Genomic DNA, 18,386 nt, shown 5'->3' with positions numbered 1-18,386 from the left:
TCTCCTCAGAGCAAAGAAGATTGAGGGGAGATTTGATAGATGTGTTCAAGAATATGATGTGTGGATAAGGTAGACAAAGAAAAACTTCCCATTAGCCGATGGTACAAGGCCAAGAGGACGCAGATTTAAGGCTTTGGGGAAAAAATGCAGTGGGATATGTGAGGAAGAACATTTCTTACTTAGCGAGTGGTAATGACCTAGAACTCACCAACTACAAGGATGGTGGATCAATGATTTCAAAAGCAAATTCAATGGGCACTTGAAATAAATAAACTTGCAGGGCTATGGGGTTAGAGCAAGGGAATGGGACTGAGTGGATTGCTCGAGAGAGCCGGCATAAACTTGATAGGCTGAATGGCCTTCCTCTGTGCAGTGTCAACAAAAATGACAGCCAATTTTCACACATCAAGATCCCACAAATAGCAATGAGATAAATGAGTGGTTCTGGAACTTGAGGGGACCCATTTAAAATGGATCAGAAATCACGGACCCTACTCATCAAAAGAGTGTTTAAATATTGCTTTAGGAAGCCAAGTTATCAGTGAGATATGCCAGCTCCTCATTGCAGTCTGTCTATCCTTGGCAGGAGCCCAGAGAGAGCAGGAGCACCCACCAGTAATGCTAGTGCTGCATTGCAGACACGCTGGAGAGTGTCTGCAGATCCTGGTACCAGTTTGAGAACCAGTGAAATAAATGACCAGATAATCTGCTTTGATCTACCAGTTATAGCAAGAATGCTGGACATATTCAGCAGGTGTGGCAGCATCTGTGGAGAGAGAAGCAGAGTTAACGTTTCAGGTCAGTGACCCTTCTTCAGAACTGGCAAATATTAGAAATGTGAAAGGTTTTTAGCAAGTAAAGCAGGGCTGGGACAAGAGATAACAAACGGGAATTTACTGAGTAGCACTTCGTCAAAACTACAATCAAATGTCAGCCGACATTTTGCGCTCAGTTGTTTGCAGTGAGTCTTGGATCCACCACGTTGGAACTGAGAGGTCAGAGAAATTTGAGCCATGGCTGCAATTAATGGTCAAGTAAACTTAGCACCAGACATTTCACTTGAATAATAACAAGACGATGGCTGGCAGATTGTAAACAGGTTCAATCCGCCCATTTACCAAATTGTTCCGAGTAAAAGTTACTTTCACTTTGTACCACTTCCTGTGGGCGCGGCGCTGAATCGGAGCAAATCCGGATTCCCGGACCATCCTTGGTCTTTCTCTCCCCCGGTAGGTCTCTGGATCTCGGCTCCAGCACCCAGTCTTTCACTCCTTTTTAATTCCCACAACATTTCCAGTCTGCTCCGGTTGAAGTGAACCCAGTCCCAGGACTTTCCACAGTAAGTTGGTCTGGATCCGCTCGGTCCCGGCTTCTTTCAGAAAAGCGCCCGCTTCTTCAATCTGCATTGGATACGGGTTAACCCGGGAAATCGGAATCCACAGTTCAGTGAACCATGTGTGACTTTGTGAACACCTGAACTTTATGTTTATATCAAACAACCTCCTGATTCCACATTTCAGCATCTTGGGTCACAGTCAGATTTGATCCAGCTCTTGTGATGAAAATGGATTGTGGAACTCTCCTTCTTGGTCTGTTCATTGTTTGTGGCCCAGTGTCTGGTGAGGAATCTCTAATATTGCTGTGTTTTGATATAATTATTAATATAAAGTAAGTGCAGATTGTGTTATTAAACAATCGCTTCACTGATGACTGGTTTATATTGTTACATAATGAAAAGATTTTTCACTGAGAACCTGGAGAAGTTTGTCTCAATGATGTAAAACGTCAGGTAATTACAGTGTTGGTCATTATTCCTCAATCAGCATTACTGAGACAGATGATCAGGCCACTATCACATTGCTGGTAGTGGGATCTTTCTGTGCCCACATTACAACAGTGACTCAATTTCAGAAAAGTATTTCATTAGCTTCAAAGTAAAACACTATGGAATAGTCTGAGTTTAAGATCCTGTGTATTTGCAAATCTGTTTCCTCTAATCCCCAGGTTGAAATGTAGACTGATAAATGAAACTCTGTTTCTTTGTCTGCCAACTGTAAGAGCTCTCTCTCGGACGTATCAGCTCAACAGCAGAAATCTCCTCTGAAATTGTCAATAATTAGGGTAAGAGAAGGCTGGTGCAGGACACAGTGCTGTCTGAAGCTGGGAACCTTCCTCTACAAACTATCTGACCAAATTTGAAAACTTTGTTCCTGTCGCTAGTGTTAACATTCTTCCTCTTGCCTTCCACACTCAAAAAAGGTCAAATGGCAATGGCCAGTGAACACACTGACAGAATAGTAGTTTAGGCAAGAAGTTGCAGGATAAATACATCCTCAGATCATTACTGAGAGACATTTTGTGTTATGGAATTTATTTATTGTAAAATTTATATTTCAGCCTTTGCCAGCCAACCTGTTATTCGCATGGTCGGGTTTCAGGGCAGAAACATCTGCCTCCTCTGTAAAACCAGTAGCTTGTCCTCCAATCTTCAAATAGCGTGGAAAGATGGAAATGGAAATAAACGGACTTCATCCAATTCTCAGCAAACTGATCCAAAGGGCATGTTCACTGTCCTCAGTTACATCGACATAGCGAAGGAGACAACAAATAAATATACCTGCCTTGTCCACAGTGAAGGAATGAAAACTGAGGGAGAGGCTGTGATTCAACTATCAGGTCAGCAAACATGCTGATTAATATATTTAGTGCAGTGTGCTGTTTTTACATGTGAAAAGATTTAGAGTGAGGGTAAATCCATAGACAGATGACCAGGACTGTTAGTCATCTATCTGTTTTTTATTTCATGGGATGTGGGCATCGCTGACAAGGCCAGTTTTTATTGTCCAAGCCTAAATGCTCTCAATGACTGAGTGGCTTGCTAGGCCATTTCAGAGGGCAGTAAAGAGTCACATGTAGACCAGCCCAGGTAAGGAAGGCAGATTTCCTTCCCTGAATGACAGGACATTGGTGAAGTAGATGGGTTTTTATAACAATCGATAGTTTCATAGCATCATTACTGAGACTTGCTTTCAATTCCAGATTTTATTAATTAACTGAATTTAAATTCCACCAGCTGCCGTGGTGGGATTTGAACTCGTGTCCCCAGGGCACTATCTTGGGCCCCTAGATTACCAGTTCAGTGACATTACCACTACACCACTGTAAATGGGCTTAACTCTCACTGGTTGATATTGAATGGTGTTTTCCATGAGAACGCTTCTCAAATGTTATAATTGAGAGAATTGCAGGATCAGGTTCTATTTCTATATCTTCAGGTAAGTGCACGGAAATAGAAATTAGTCAACGAATCTTAAATGTTACATTATTTCTGTTAAGTATTCAGCAACAAAAGCCAATGGGTCTTACATTTTCTATGTTACCTTGATGTTTATACAGTGGTGTGTTAATTTTCAGGTGAGCTTTTCCCCAAGGAAAAAAGTTTGTCAAGCTGGCAAATTGCATTCCTCATCATTTGTATCATCACCTTGATCACTATTATAGCAATTACCATGTTATTCTTTAAGAAGAGGAAATTGTTCCAAGGTAAGAACATGCTAACTGCTCAACTTTGAACATCCCAAGTTCTTTATGGTAAAAAAAATTAATGAGATTTGAGGCAAAATGTACTTGAATTTACTGATGATCTAATGTATCAAACTGTGAGTACAATTTTGAAAATGTAACATCAGTCTGTGAGGGGTGTAACAAAGGAAACAGCTGGTGAAGAGATCTTCAGGGAATTCCAGCCTATACCCCACATCCCAGCCCTGGTAATTCAGTCCCCAAAGTTCAGACAAGTCATTCTTATTTGTCCTTGTCTGGTTTGACCTGTTTGTGGGCCTGGAGGTTTGAACAGGGGTGTTCTTGGCACCGTTGCCTCACTGGTACTGAACCCTAAATCAGAACACTAAAACGGTTAGTATCAGCAACTTGAGATCTATGGGAATTCATGGGGATGTGGATTTAACAAGTCTGTGCAGCTCCTGAGGCTTCTGTGTTCCATAAATCTTCAAAGGTAAAACATTTGGTTAGCCCTGGAACAGTGCAATGCAAACAAAATTCCCAGCAGTTCAAACTATAAATACTCCCCTCTTGACAAATTGCTGTTTTTATATTTTATTCTTTCATGGGAAGTGGGTGTCACTGGCAAGGCCAGCATTTTTTGCCCATACCGAATTTCAGAGGGCAGTTAAGAGTCAGCCACATTGCTGTGGGTCTGGAATCACATGTAGGCCAGACCAGGTAAGGACAGCAGATTTCCTTCCTTAAAGAACAGTAGTGAACCAGATAGGTTTTTTACAACAATCAACAATGGTTTCATGGTCACCATTAGACTAGCCTGCAATTCCAGCTTATTAATTGAATTCAAATTTCACTATCTGCTGTGGTGAGATTCGAACCCATGTGCCCAAACCATTGGCATGGGTCTCTGGATTACTAGTCCAGTGACATTACCCCTACACCACCACTTTCCCACAAGGAGCTGTAACTATTTCAATGTTTCTCTTTAGGTAAAGCTTAGAGTTTTCAGGCAGATCTTTGGTGACTGAATCAGTCAGATTGTGTTTTTATTGCATGAGATTCTGGGATTTTTCATTCTCATTTCAGTGCTCATTACCCTCAATTTAGTTCATGTTTCTACAAATATGCAGATCAGTGATCTTTGAGAGATTTAGAAGCTGAGATCATTGAAGAGTTTGGGAGTTTTGTAGAAGAGTAGAACAGGTTGGGGCAGCTAAATAATCAACTCTTGTTCCTTTTGAGAGCTAACCCCCTAGTGTGGGACTGGAGTGATGAGTACAGTAGAGACAGCAGCTTTCCCTTCCCTGAAGGACTCACTGAAGTAGTTGGTCTTTATTAACATTGTGACAGATCTTCTGTTCCTTTTCCTGGTGTTTTTAATGAGAGACATTCTCAATGTGATTTCAGCAATGCACCTTCCTTCATTACTAAACTTTAACATTGAAGGTGAAGGAGACAGTGAATATTCATTCCACAGTGAATTTCAATTCTTTGATTATTGAATCACTTACAGTCAAATAAACCCAAAAAATCTGGAATAACATGAAAGAAAAACATCTGTCTTAGCGGCTTTGGTGTCTGGTATTTCATTGGATGTATGTCTAACAATCAGCTGTGTTTCTGTACCCTGGGCTGCTGCGTCCTTTCAGTAGAATCTTTTTCAAATACTTTTCCTGTCCTCATCTCTAACTGTGTAATCTTGCTACCGTAGAATTCCCTGGGCCCCACATCTCCCTGTACTTATAGAAGTGGTGATTCTGAATTTTCCTCACCTGATTCTTGCACAGTCACATTTTCCAACAAGGTGTCCCTTCCTCTGTTAAAGGAAAAGGTGATCTTGTTGTCTTACTCTTTGCCTCTCTTCTAATGTTGGTTCTTCACCAAATCAACATTTTCAGTTGTCCCTTACTCCCAGCCTGCCTTTCTTTCTCCCTTAATTTGTTCTTGGAATGTAAGCCCAGCCCTGCTTGCCCTGAAAGTGTCAAGAGGAATAGAATAAAAGAGGGCAGAAGTCATGCTTCAGCTGTACAAAGTCCTGGTTAGACCACACCTGGAATTACTGTGAACAGTTCTTAGGAATGATATACTGGCCTTAGAGGGAGTGCAGTGCAGTGTAGATTTACTGGAATGATACCTGGACTCCATGGGGTAAGCTATGAGGAGAGATTAGAAATGCAGCGATGATTTTATCAACTGTTCACAATATCAAGATGAATAGATAGAGTAGATAGAGAATAATTCCACTGGTTGAGAAATCTAAGATGAAGGTTCAGTCTGGATATGAGAGGCAGACCGTTCAGGAGTGAAATTAGGAAATACTTATACACACACAGAGTGGTAGAAGTTTGGAACTCTCTTCCACAAATGGCAATTAATGCTCAACCAAATGTTAGATGTGAAATCTGAGATTGATGGAATTTTGTTAACCAAAGATATTAAGTGGTGCAAAGGGAGTTAGGTCACAAATCAGCCATGATCTTGGAGAAGAGTAGAACAGGCTGCAGCAGCTAAATAATCAACTCTTGTTCCTTTGAGAGACAACCCCCTAGTGTGGGATTGGAGTGATGAGTACAGTAGGGACAGCAGCTTTCCCTTCCCTGAAGGACTCACTGAAGTAGTTCGTCTTTTATAACATTGAGACAGATCTTCTGGTCCATTTCCTGGTGCGACCCACAAATTTCCAGATTAATTCACTTCAGTTTATCATGTGGAATTTGAACCCTGCCTCTCAGTCGCTAATCCAGGACTATAATCATCAGGCTATCCAATCCATTTTCCAACTACCAATACATTGCACTCACATCAGAGCTTTCTAAAGTTACAGAACCTGCAGTTGACTCATGCACACTTGATCTCCTAAATCCTGATCTAATCCATGATTGGACTGTGGTTTTTCATCTATGACCTTGCCTTGTTAAACATCTCCAGATTCCTGCTCCTGAATGCTTTGATGATTCATTTGTTACTGCTGTAAACATCTCTAAAACCTTTACTAGTTCTAGCACCAGGCAGGTCTGGACAAACCAGCAGTATGTGGTCTCTCATCACCTTGCGCAGTTTCCCCTTCCTATCCAGTGGTTGAAGACGCCTCTTTGACTCTCTCCATTAACTCGAGGGTTCCTCAAGGCTCCACTCCCTCTGCCACATGGCTCTCCTCCAACCATCATCCAACTAACTCCATTCCTTATTTCACTCGATATACATCAACTTCTTTTACACCATGTGTCCTTAACTCAAACTCCTCCATTCCTCTCTATAAAATGGTTGGATCATTACTTCTTGACCAGCTTTCATTAACAAATCCAATTTCTTTCAATTCTCCATGTCCAGTGTAAATTCCTGCCTATTCCCTTTGATGGTTTCACTCTTGCTCCTCCTCTATCTGTTGATGTTGTTGGTCTCAGTGATCTCCAGTGAAACTCGAACATCTCCATTCCTGAAGTTGGCCCTTTCACAGTAAACTTTTCCCTTAAATAAGTCTGAACTCTCTGCATATCCTAATTTGTTCAAGATTTGAGCACTGCTCCCATCTGTGAATCTTCTGACCCGAGACTGCACAATGTTCAGCACCATTCGCGACTCCTCAGATACTGAAGCAGTCTGTGTAGAAATGCAGCAACACCTGGACAATATCCAGGCTTGGTCTGATAAGTGGCAACATTTGCGTCACACAAGTGCCAGGCAATGACCGTCTCCAACAAGAGAGAAACTACGATCGCTGAATCCCCCCATTATCAACATCCTAGGGATTACCGTTGACCAGAAACTGAACTGGAGTAGCCATATAAATACCGTGGCAACAAGAACAGGTCAGAGGCTGGGAATCCTGCGCTGAGTAACTCACTTCCTGACTCCCCAAAGCCTGTCCACCATCTACAAGGCACAAGTGAGAAGTGTGATGGAATACTCTCCACTTGCCTGGATGGGTGCAGCCCCAACACTGAAGAAGCTCCACACCATTCAGGACAAATCAGCCCGCTTGATTGGCACCCCATTCATAAACATTCACTCCCTCCACCACTGACGCACAGTGGCAGCAGTGTGTATCATCTACAAAATGCACTGCAGCAACGTACCAAGGCTCCTCAAACAGCACCTTCCAAGCCCATGACCTCTATAAACCAGGAGGACAAGGGCAGCAAATGCATGGGATCACCACCACCGCAAGTTCCCCACCGAATCGCACACCATTTTCACTTGGAACAATTTCACCGTTCTTCACTGTCGCTGGGTCAAAATCCTGGAACTCGCTTCGTAGCAGCACTGTGGGTGTACCTACCCCACATGGACTGCAGTGGTTCAAGAAGGCAGCTCACCACCACCTTCTCAAGGGCAATTAGGGATGGGCAATAAATGCTGGCCCGGCCAGCGACACCCACATCCCATGAACGAATAAAACAAAGTCTGAAGAGAAAGTCTGATATTCAGCCCGGTCTCTTCTGTCGTGTATCTCTCTGTCTCTCTTTATCAGGAATACTATATTCTGTGCTGCTCTGAAATTTTTTGTTTAGCTGAACACATGCTGTCCTACACACTACTTCTCATCCTGCATCTTTGACAAGCAAGACTCATTGCACCGTCTCTGATTTATCTCATTCTTTTCCATTGCCTCCTCACTTCCAGCATTGAAACCCACAGCATACTGTCCCTGAACCATTTTTTCGTGATTTTCTATGACTGATTCAGCCTTCCTGGTGCTTTGCACTAATGCACTTTGATCCATCACACAGCTTTCTCAATTGTAAAAAGAAAAGCAGAAATGGAACCAAGAAAATTCTCTTAAAAATGCATTGTCTTTTTCTCTTTGATTACATCACTCAGCATTTGGTAAAATACGTGACCAGTATCTGTGCCTGAAAATTCACATTATGTCACCCATAATATATATTATCTGCTAAAGATGATTCAGTTAACGTTAGGATCTAGAAATAGAGACACTCCAGTGTCCACACCACATTGGTAAATAAATACTGCCAGTAAATATTATTCAATTGACATGTAATTCTAAATTGTCTTTTTTTTTAAATAGAGATGAAGACAAAAATTAAAAGATCAGGTGAGTTTTTTTTTTAAAGTTGTCATTGTACATTTCAATAAATTATTAAGCACGCCATTTGATTAACCGTCATTTACTCTCTTGTGAAGAATGTTTACACTTCTGGTCATTCTGTGCAACCCCATTATAAACACTTTATTTTACCAGACACTTTCTTTCTTTGATCATTTTTAATGGTCTCCACCCCATCATCTGTCTCTAAATAAGTAGTTCCTGCCACAGTTTTTTCCTCTGTTACCATCCACCTCACCACAGTTTCTTCTGACAATAGTGTTTGTGTTTTAGACACACCCAATTTAATCAGGAACTTCTTATTTCACTCCTGTCGTAAGCAACTAATGAACCAAAACATTGCAATTATTGTGAATGTCTGTGTCATTATTCTTTCAGTTCAGAAAATAACCAATTGATTTTTACATTTCTAGAATGGAGAAGGATTAAAAACTATGCAGGTAAAATAATCCACTCTCATTAATCTTTGGCCACTAACCAGTGTTATGTTAATGTTGACAAACTGTCAGTTATCCTTTGTGAATAATGTGTAAACAACAGCTCTGAAGGAAATGGATTTTGTTCCAGAACAGTGATGTGTGGACAGGAAAGGCAGCTCTGAAAGTGGGATGAATATTAGTCCACCAATGAAGAAAAGAGAGTGAATTATAAACTATTTGCTTGTAAGTACAAGAAAGGAATAACCCAGGAAAGTAATACAATAGTACACCACTGAAGGAGGCCATTCGGCCCATCGGGTCTGTGCAGGCTGTTTCAAAGATCAATCCAGTTGATCCTACTCCAGCGCTTTTTCATTATTGCCATGCAAGTATTTATCCAATTCCCTTTTGAAGGCTAATACTGAATCTGTATCCAGCATCCAATCAGGCAGCACGTTCTAAATCTGAGCCACTTACTGCTTGAAAAGGTTTCCCTTGTGTTACTTCTGATTCTTTTACCAATCACCTTAAATCATCCGGTTATCACCCCTTCAGCCATTGCAAAGTCTCTCTTTATTTACTCCACCTAAATCCTTCATGATTTTCAATACCTCTAGCAAACCTCCTCTTAGTCTCAAATAAAAACAGAAAGTGCTGAAAAAACTCAGCAGGTCTGGCAGCATCTGTGGAGAGAGAAACAGAGTTAATGTTTCAGGTCAGTTCTTCTTCAGAACTGGCAGAAATAAGAAATATAAAAGATTTTAAGCAAGTAAAGCAGGGGTGGGGAAAGAGATAACAAAAGAAAAGGTATTGATAGGAAAAGGTCACAGAATAGCTGACCAGAAGGTCATGGAGTAAAGGCAAACAATATGTTAATGGTGTGCTGAAAGACAAAGCATTAGTACAGATAGGGTGTTAATGGAATAAAAACTGAACAGCCACAAGCACAAACATGAAAAAAGGTGGGTAGGCACAGTTGGAACAAACTAAAATAAAATAAACACAATCAATAACAGAAAAAACAAAAAAATAACTAAAGATAAAAGTAAAATGGGGGACCTGTCATGCTCTGAAATTATTGAACTTGAGGCTTTAGGCTTTAGCATGCCTAATCAGTAAATGAGATGTTGTTCCTCGAGTTTGCGTTGATGTTCACTGGAACACTGCAGCAATCCCAGGACACAGATGAGAGCAGTGGGGTGTGTTGAAATGGCCAGCAACCGGAAGCTCGGGGTCATGCTTTTGGACTGAGTGGAAGTATTCTGCAAAGTTGTCACCAAGTCTCCATTTGGTCTCCCCAATGTAGAGGAGACCACATTGTGAGCAGCGAATACAGTATACTACATTGAAAGAAGGACAAGTAAATCGCTGCTTCACATGAAAGGAGTGTTTGGGGCCTTGGATAGTGAGGAGAGAGAAGGTAAATGGGCAGGTGTTACACCTCTTGCACTTGCAGGGCAAGGTGTCGTGGGAAGGGGACAAGGTGGTGGGGGTAATGGAGGAGTGGACCAGGGTGTCATGGAGGGAACGATCCCTTCAGAATGCTGACAGGGGAATGGAGGGGAAGATGCATTTGGGAGTGGCATCACACTGGAGATGGCAGAAGATGATCCTTTGGATATGGAGGCTGATGGGGTGGAAAGTAAGGACAAGTGGAACTCTGTCGCGGTTCTGGGAGGGAGGGGAAGGGGTGAGGGTAGAGGTGCAGGAAATGGGATTAATGGGTCTTTTTCAGCTTGGAAATCCTGGGGTGCCACAAGTATCAGTCCTGGGGCCTCGACTATTTACTGCCTATATTCATGACTTGGAGGAAGGGACAGAGTGTAGTGTATCAAAATTTGCTGACTATATGGAAAAAGGTGGGAAGGCATGTTGTGATGAGGACACAAAGAATCTGCAAAAGGATATAGATAGGTTCAGTGAGCAGGCAGAAACTTGGCAGATGGAAAGTGTGAGGTTATCCACTTTGGTAGGCAGAAGAAAAAGGCAGATTATTTAGATGGAGAAAGACTACAAAATACTGCAGTACAGAGGGACTAACTAACTAAAGACTGTACTAATGTTTTGCCTTTCATCAGACCATTAACATACCATTTGCCTTTGCTCCATGACCTTCTGGTCAATTATTCTCTGTGACCTTGTCCTATCAACCCCTTCTCTTTTGTTATCTCTTGCCCCACCCCCACTTTACTGACTTAAAACCTTTTACATTTCTAATATTTGCCAGTTCTGATGAAGGGTCACTGATCTGAAACGTTAACTCTGCTTCTCTCTCCACAGATGCTGCCAGACCTGCTGAGCATTTCCAGCATTTCTTGTTTTTATTTCAGATTTCCAGCATCTGCAGTATTTTGCTTTTATTTTAATGCAGTACAGAGGGATCTGGGTGTTCTTGTACATGAAACACAAAAGGTTAGCATGCAGGTGCAGAAAGTAACTAGGAAGGCAAATGGAATTTTGGCCTTTATTGCTAGGGGGTTAGAGATTAAAAACAGGGAAGACTTATTACAACTGTACAGGATGTTGTTGAGGCCACACCTGGAGTACTGCATACAGTTTTGGTCCCCGTATTTAAGAAAGGATATACTAGCATTGGAGGCAGTTCAGAAAAGGTTCACTAGGCTGATGCCTGGGATCAAGGGGTCGTCTTATCAAGAATGGCTAAACAGGTTAAGTCTTTATTCATTGGAGTTTAGAAGAATGAGACGTGATCTTATTGAAACATATAAGATTCTGAGGAGGCTTGACGGGATAGATGTTGAGAATATGTTTTCACATAGTTACAGAATAAAGGGTTACACATTTTAAACTGAGATACAAAGGAATTTCTTCTCAGAGAGTAGTGAATGTCTGGAATTCTCTGCCCCCCGAGAGTTGTGGAGGCTAGGTCACTAAGTATATTTAAGGAGGTGGCAGATAGATTTTTGAAATCTCAGTGAGTCGAGGGTTATGCGTAGTAGTCCCGAAAGAGGAGTTGAGGCCTGGGACAGATCAGCCATAATCTTATCGAATGGCAGGGCAGGCTTGAGGGGCTGAATGGCCTACTCCTGCTCCTACTTCTTATGTTCTTATGTAGACAGCTTCAATTCAGACTGGTATAGGTGCCCCTTCCAATGCTAATGGTAGCTGTTCATTGGCCAGTCTCCATATAAATACAGATGATCTAGAGCAGCTCACCAAAGCTCCTTAGACAGCACCTTCCAAACCCTTGATCTCTACCACCTAGAAGGGCAAGGGCAGCAGATGCATGGGAACACCACCACCTGCAAGTTCCCCTCCAAGCCACACACCATCCCGACTTGGACTATATCACCGTTCCTTCACTGTCACTGGGTCAAAATCCTGGAACTCCCTTCTCAGCAGCACTGTTGGTGTACCTATACCCCAAGGACTGCAGCAGTTCAAGAAGGCATTTCACCATCACCACTTTCTCAAGGGCAATTAGGGATGGGCAATAAATGCTGGCCTAGCCAGCGACGCCCACATCCCATGAACTAATATAAAAAAAAATCAAGCCCCCAATCTGCATCACAAACCTGCCCATCAGAAAGCATTAGCTGTTCATTGAGACAAAATCCACTGATCAGCCTCAGCCCAGACTGTGTGTTGATCTGGATATGATGGCTCGTTCCCACTGGTTTTGTGACCTTTAGTTACTGTGAGCTTTTCTGAATCATTCGGCTCCAGGTTGAGTCCTGGGCCATTGAGAGCTGCTGAATGGGGAGTACTCCCGAATCTTGCTCTAATCCAAGGCTAGAAACCCGACAGTTTGCGGGCTGCATCAACTTCAACCAGGTCAGCCACTCTGCTCACAGACTGCCCGGTAACTTCAAAAGAATCTGGAAAATTTTCTAAGTCATTTACTGCACAGAAGGAGGCATTCAGCCCATCAAGTCTATGTTGAATCTCGATAAAACAATCCAGTCAGTCCCATTCTCTTGCTGTATTCGCATCCCACAAGCCTTGCCAGAGTAAATCCAGAGCACTCTCGCCTTTTTTTTTATTCATTCATGGGATATGGGCGTCACTGGCCAGGCCAGCATTTATTGCCCATCCCTAATTGCCCTTGAGAAGGTGCTGGTGAGCTGCCTTCTTGAACCACTGCAGTCCATGTGGGGTAGGTACACCCATAGTGCTGTTAGAAAGGGAGTTCCAGCATTTTGACCCAGCGACAGTGAAGGGAACGGTGATGTAGTTCCAAGTCAGGATGGTGTGTAGCTTGGAGGGGAACTTGCAAGCCACGGTGTTCCCAAGCATTTTTGCCCTTGTGGTGGAAGAGGTCACTGGTTTGGCAGGTGCTATCTAAGGAGCCTTGGTGCATTGCTGCAGTGCATCTTGTGGATGGTACACATGCTGCCACTGTGTGCCGGTGGTGCGGGGAGTGAATGTTTCAGGTGGTGAATGGGGCACTAATTCGAGCAGGCTGCTTTGTCCTGGATGGTTTCGAGTTTCTAGAGTGTTGTTGGAACTGTATCCATCCAGGCAAGTGGAGAATGTTCTATCACATTCCTGACTTGTGCCTTGTAGATAGTGGACAGTGTTGCAACCAAGGCGGGAATAATGCACTGTTAATTCAGTCCCACTACTCCACCGGTCACAGCATATTAGTAAAGTTCCCCACCCACCGGGAAAAAGCCGAAAGTAACTATTTTATTAAACAAAAGCAGGTTTCTTTAAACAACAAATTAACTATTTAATAAACTAAATCTGAAACAATATTGAGATAAATCTATGTCTAAAAGACTTTATAACTTCTTATTCCTCCTAAACCTCATGCGTACACGTACACACACACTCAAAAACCAACGGTTAACGGGTTTTAAATGATGTTTTAAATTAGAGCTGTTTCTTAGGAATAATAACATAATTAATAATTATAAATATGTCCTGCCTATCACACAAATCAGTAATGTGATATATGAATTCCAATGTCAGTGTGATGCTAGGTATATAGACCGTACGACCCAAAGACTTGCGGATCGTAACATGTCCCTTCCGCTGTTTGTAACGGGCAAGTACACACCATACTCAACCAGACTGTGCTTGCAAAACTCAAAATACAGTGTCCAACATTAGATGTGATTCCACAATAGAACAACATTTGCTAAATAATCCCCAGTGTGCTAAGAATTACGCTGACAACCAATTTAAGATTGTCAGTAGGGCTCACAGTGTGGCGCATTTGCGCATACTGGAGGCTACATATATTAATACACAGGGCCCTGTTCTTTGCAGAGACAAAGAGCGCGTTCAAACATTGCACCTGTTTCAGCTAAACAAAATACGTGACAGCTATTCACTGGTTCATTCCTCAGGGCAATGCCTTGACCAGAGTCAAGCTGCCTTGTTTAAATTTCAAACAAAGCTTGGCAGTCAACGTAAACTGGTGCATTCTCCATGGAAATGCTTCTACCAATCAGAGTTCACTTGCCAACCAATCAGCACTCACTTCTCATACAGTATAAAGTTGTTGTTTTCCCTTACATTGTTAGTCTTGCGGATTGTCCGGATGAGTGCAAGACAAAGCTTTAACAACATGTCTCGAAATTCAGTAATACTTAACTTCTGTACTACCAAATGACAATTTTGGGATATGTTTTAGGAACTTCATTGCACAAAGGAAATCCTGCACATTATGTAGTCTTCAAGTATACAGATTATTTTTCACCACTGCAAAACCATATCAACTTCGAATAAATATACTTCATTCTTTGTAGATGATTGGGAACCCTTTTGACACTTATTTATATTGAGAAGGGCTCCTCAGCTTTGAGTTGGTTTTCTTTGGCTCATTTTTAATCAGGACTGAGATTTCCTCTGGATCATAGAACCCAAGATCAATGGGACTCAGTCCATTGAAAGATCAGATTCAAACTTAATGTAACTAATAAATGAGAGTTTGCTGAGGAAATAGTAACATTTTTGTCCCACTTTTATGTGCATTGTTAGTCAATGATGTTGAATTTGTTTTGGATGTGGTTATGAATATACTTAATGAAGTATTTTGTTAAGATCTATGAGAGGTTTTGAGCTAATTTGAAAATTATTTGTTATTTAAGTCGAGGTTGATGAATGTTTACAGTTGGTTTTATCCTGAAAGAGAGAATGCAGGAGCAATTGAAGCAAGAGATGAGAAGTGAACATTTATTATCTTGAGGTACCTATTACAGAATAGAATTTGCTGGGCCATTCTCTAACTATAAATGGATAATTCAGGTTTCAACACTTCCATATTTGGCAAAACATTTTGTCCCATTTTGTGTATGTTGGTAATTAATATTGAGTTTGTTGTTTTGGATATTACTTTTCTGTTCTGGTTTTGTTTATAAATTGAATAAAAATTACTTTTCGTTCCATAAATTGGAATTAGTAGACAGATTATTACATTCAAGTGATCTGATTGACCAAAGCAGTGCATATCAAAGACTAATAAGGCCATGTTACTTGCAAACCTGAAGTAATACAATGCAAGTTCTTAGACAGGCCCCATGGGTTCTGTTTGCCTTTGTCCTGCAACTCCAACATGTTTGATTCTAGACTGGGGACTCTGAACTGATTAAGGAATTTGTTTTATTCAGTTCTCCGTCCTCTATTCCTTTTCACAACGTAACGGAATGTCTAACTAAAACTGAGAACATGACAACCTAAATTATGTTTTACTCATTCAGGCTTTGTTTGGTGTTGTACACACATTGTTCAGGAAATAAAATACTAGATTTAATTTTTGAATAGTCTTTTTATAGAAAGAAGTGATAAACCAATGCTTGGCTATACACTTCATTTACAGATTAGTTGTCCCCATGTCCGTGTCTGAATTAATAATTTTGTCAAATGTCTGTGGTGTAACATGTTGGTACCTATCCCTGTCCCTAATTCCAGTTTTACATCAGGTGTTAAGTTGAATCCCTGCACTAGTATCTCCAAGGGAGATACTTGGAGATGCTTTCATTGTTTCCTACAGGTCAGGTTAAGGAGCCATCAAGAGAAAGTGAAACTGGAAGCAAACTGCCGATTGTAAATTGAATGCAAAGTCACAAGAGAAACAAACCCCACAAGCTGGTGGTATCCCACTATGTGGAACCTAACCGTTTTAATTGTCTGTCAGTCCATCGCTCTATGTCTGTCGTGTAACTGGCTGCTTAGAGTTTGATGAGCTGAGTGGGAAATAGAGGGGGAAGATGCTGTGCTCAGTGAGAGATGGAGATGTTTAATGACTGGATACTCATTAAGTTGCGAATATTCAACTTCACTAACTCTGAATACACTCAGCCATCAGTAGTGAAGATATTCAGCTGGAATATTGACATCAGAAAATTTCATCTGCTCAGTATCTGTAATGAAATTAGAAATATGCTGAATGATAGTGAGTTTACTATTTCACAAGTAATACTACTGATCGGAAATCCTCCATTTGATCAGAATATTTATACAGAGTGAAATTTCACTCCCAACAAGGTGAGAAATGTGCCCATTTGGCAGCATGCAGGCTCGGCGAGCTCCCAACCAAAAGACAGGATGTTAGCAAGAAGTTGGCTCCCCAGCTGCTAAAATTGGGCAGCAGGAGCCTGCAGCTGAGCTGCCCAGGGATCATCCCTCGGATAAAGTAAACGTACAGTGGTCAAGGCAGGTAGGGGTCAGGAAAAGGTCAGGGAAGCCCAGGGCAGGAGAGACCCTCGGTATCAGAAGTCAGTGGAAATGAATATTGGACTGCGTGTAAAACCAGCCACTGGCCTGTTTTCCAACCGCCAGTAAAAGTGAAAATTCACCTCATCGAATCAATCTGCCAATAAAATGTAATGTTTTATTTAGTTTCAGTGACCATGAATCCTCAAACAGCGCATCCTGAGTTAACAGTGTCTGAGGATAAGACCAGTGTGACGCACCGAGAGACACCTCACAACACTGAGGAAAGGTTTGATTATCCATGTGTTCTGGGTTCCGACGCATTTACCTCAGGTAAACATTACTGGGAAGTGGAGGTGGGGGAGAAGACTGCCTGGGATATCGGCATTGCCATCAATGTGAACAACACAGCTGACACTTCCGCCCGCAATGAGAACTGGCCTGTGTTGCGGAAAGATGAGAAGGAGTACAAAGCTATCAGTTCAAGTTTAAAAACCTGCCACCTGAGCCTGAGACAGACACCAAAGAAGATTGGAGTTTTCCTGGACTGTAAGGGGAAAACATTGTCATTTTACAATGCTGACAACGAGTCTCTTCTCCACAAATTTCATGATATCAGTGGGAACCTGTATCCTTTGTTCAGTCCTGGATTGAACCAAGGTGGTAGAAACTCAGCACCACTGAGAATCTGTCCTCTTGAACATTAGAGACCACAAAGTATCTTTGTAGGCGAATGTAATGAGCCATTGACATTTATATTCAGTTTATTTTTTGTATTAAACTCATTGTGTTGTTTGTAGAGATACGTTTCACTCGTTGAGGTTTTATAATTATTTTATTTTTAAAAATTTTTATTTAGAGATACAGCACTGAAACAAGCCCTTCGGCCCACCGAGTCTGTGCCGACCATCAACCACCCATTTTTACAAATTCTTCATTAATCCCATATTCCTACTACATCTCAACAATTCCCCTAACACCTACCTATACTAGGGGCAATTTATAATGGCCAATTTACCTATCCATCTGCAAGTCTTTGGCTGTGGGAGGAAACCGGAGCACCCGGCGAAAACCAACGCAGTCACAGGGAGAACTTGCAAACTCCGCACAGGCAGTACCCAGAATTGAACCTGGGTCGCTGGAGCTGTGAGGCTGCGGTGCTAACCACTGCGCCGCCATTCTAATTGTCATTAGAAATATTTACAAGCATAGAAATTTGTTGTTGCCTTATCTGCATTGAAAGTCCAAACATCAGTCTCCCTCTGAGGTGCCTGGATTGAGCAGTTTGCACATCTCTGGATGTCCTATCAGTCAGGATGTGGTTTTCCAAGCTCAAGGTTCTTGTCCCAGATGGGATCTAGCTGGCTTTGAAAGATACCTACTCAATCAACTCCACCATCGTTGAAAGTATTTCATGAAATTATTAATATTTGTTTCACCTCCAACACTTGGAGAGATGCTTCAGTCTCTCATACTGAAAGTGTTTCCCTGTCTGTGAATTGACCTCCTCTTAGTCTGTCTACATTTTCAATTGAAATTCGTACGAATGTTTGAGATGGACAGTTTCAATACATTAGGGATCATAAATTCTCCAAATTTCAAGTGAAGCAAAAGTTAATAAAGCCGATTTTTTAAAAAAGCAAAGTAGTAAAATGGGATCCTGAGTTTTATAATCAGGAGTATTAAAAGGACAAAGGAATTCTGAACCAATACAAATCATTGGCTTGGCCACAGTTAGCATACTGTATCCAGTT

At 41.6% G+C, this 18,386-nt stretch overlaps 1 protein-coding gene across 1 annotated transcript; it reads left to right on the top strand.

Moving 5' to 3' along the window:
- Window positions 1-1,150: 1,150 nt before the first annotated feature.
- Window positions 1,151-17,433, top strand: LOC137346067 (erythroid membrane-associated protein-like). Its single transcript, XM_068009351.1, has 6 exons — window positions 1,151-1,619; window positions 2,398-2,676; window positions 3,415-3,543; window positions 8,552-8,578; window positions 9,004-9,030; window positions 16,819-17,433. Exons 1-6 carry the CDS (start codon window positions 1,559-1,561, stop codon window positions 17,337-17,339), a joined length of 1,044 nt encoding a protein of 347 aa, XP_067865452.1. The 5' UTR covers window positions 1,151-1,558; the 3' UTR covers window positions 17,340-17,433.
- The last annotated feature ends 953 nt before the right edge of the window (window positions 17,434-18,386 follow it).

Source organism: Heterodontus francisci, chromosome 29, assembly GCF_036365525.1.
Source record: "Heterodontus francisci isolate sHetFra1 chromosome 29, sHetFra1.hap1, whole genome shotgun sequence".
Lineage (NCBI taxonomy): Eukaryota > Metazoa > Chordata > Chondrichthyes > Heterodontiformes > Heterodontidae > Heterodontus > Heterodontus francisci.
The sequence above is the reverse complement of the archived record's forward strand: the minus strand, read 5'-3'. Positions and strand labels throughout refer to the sequence as shown.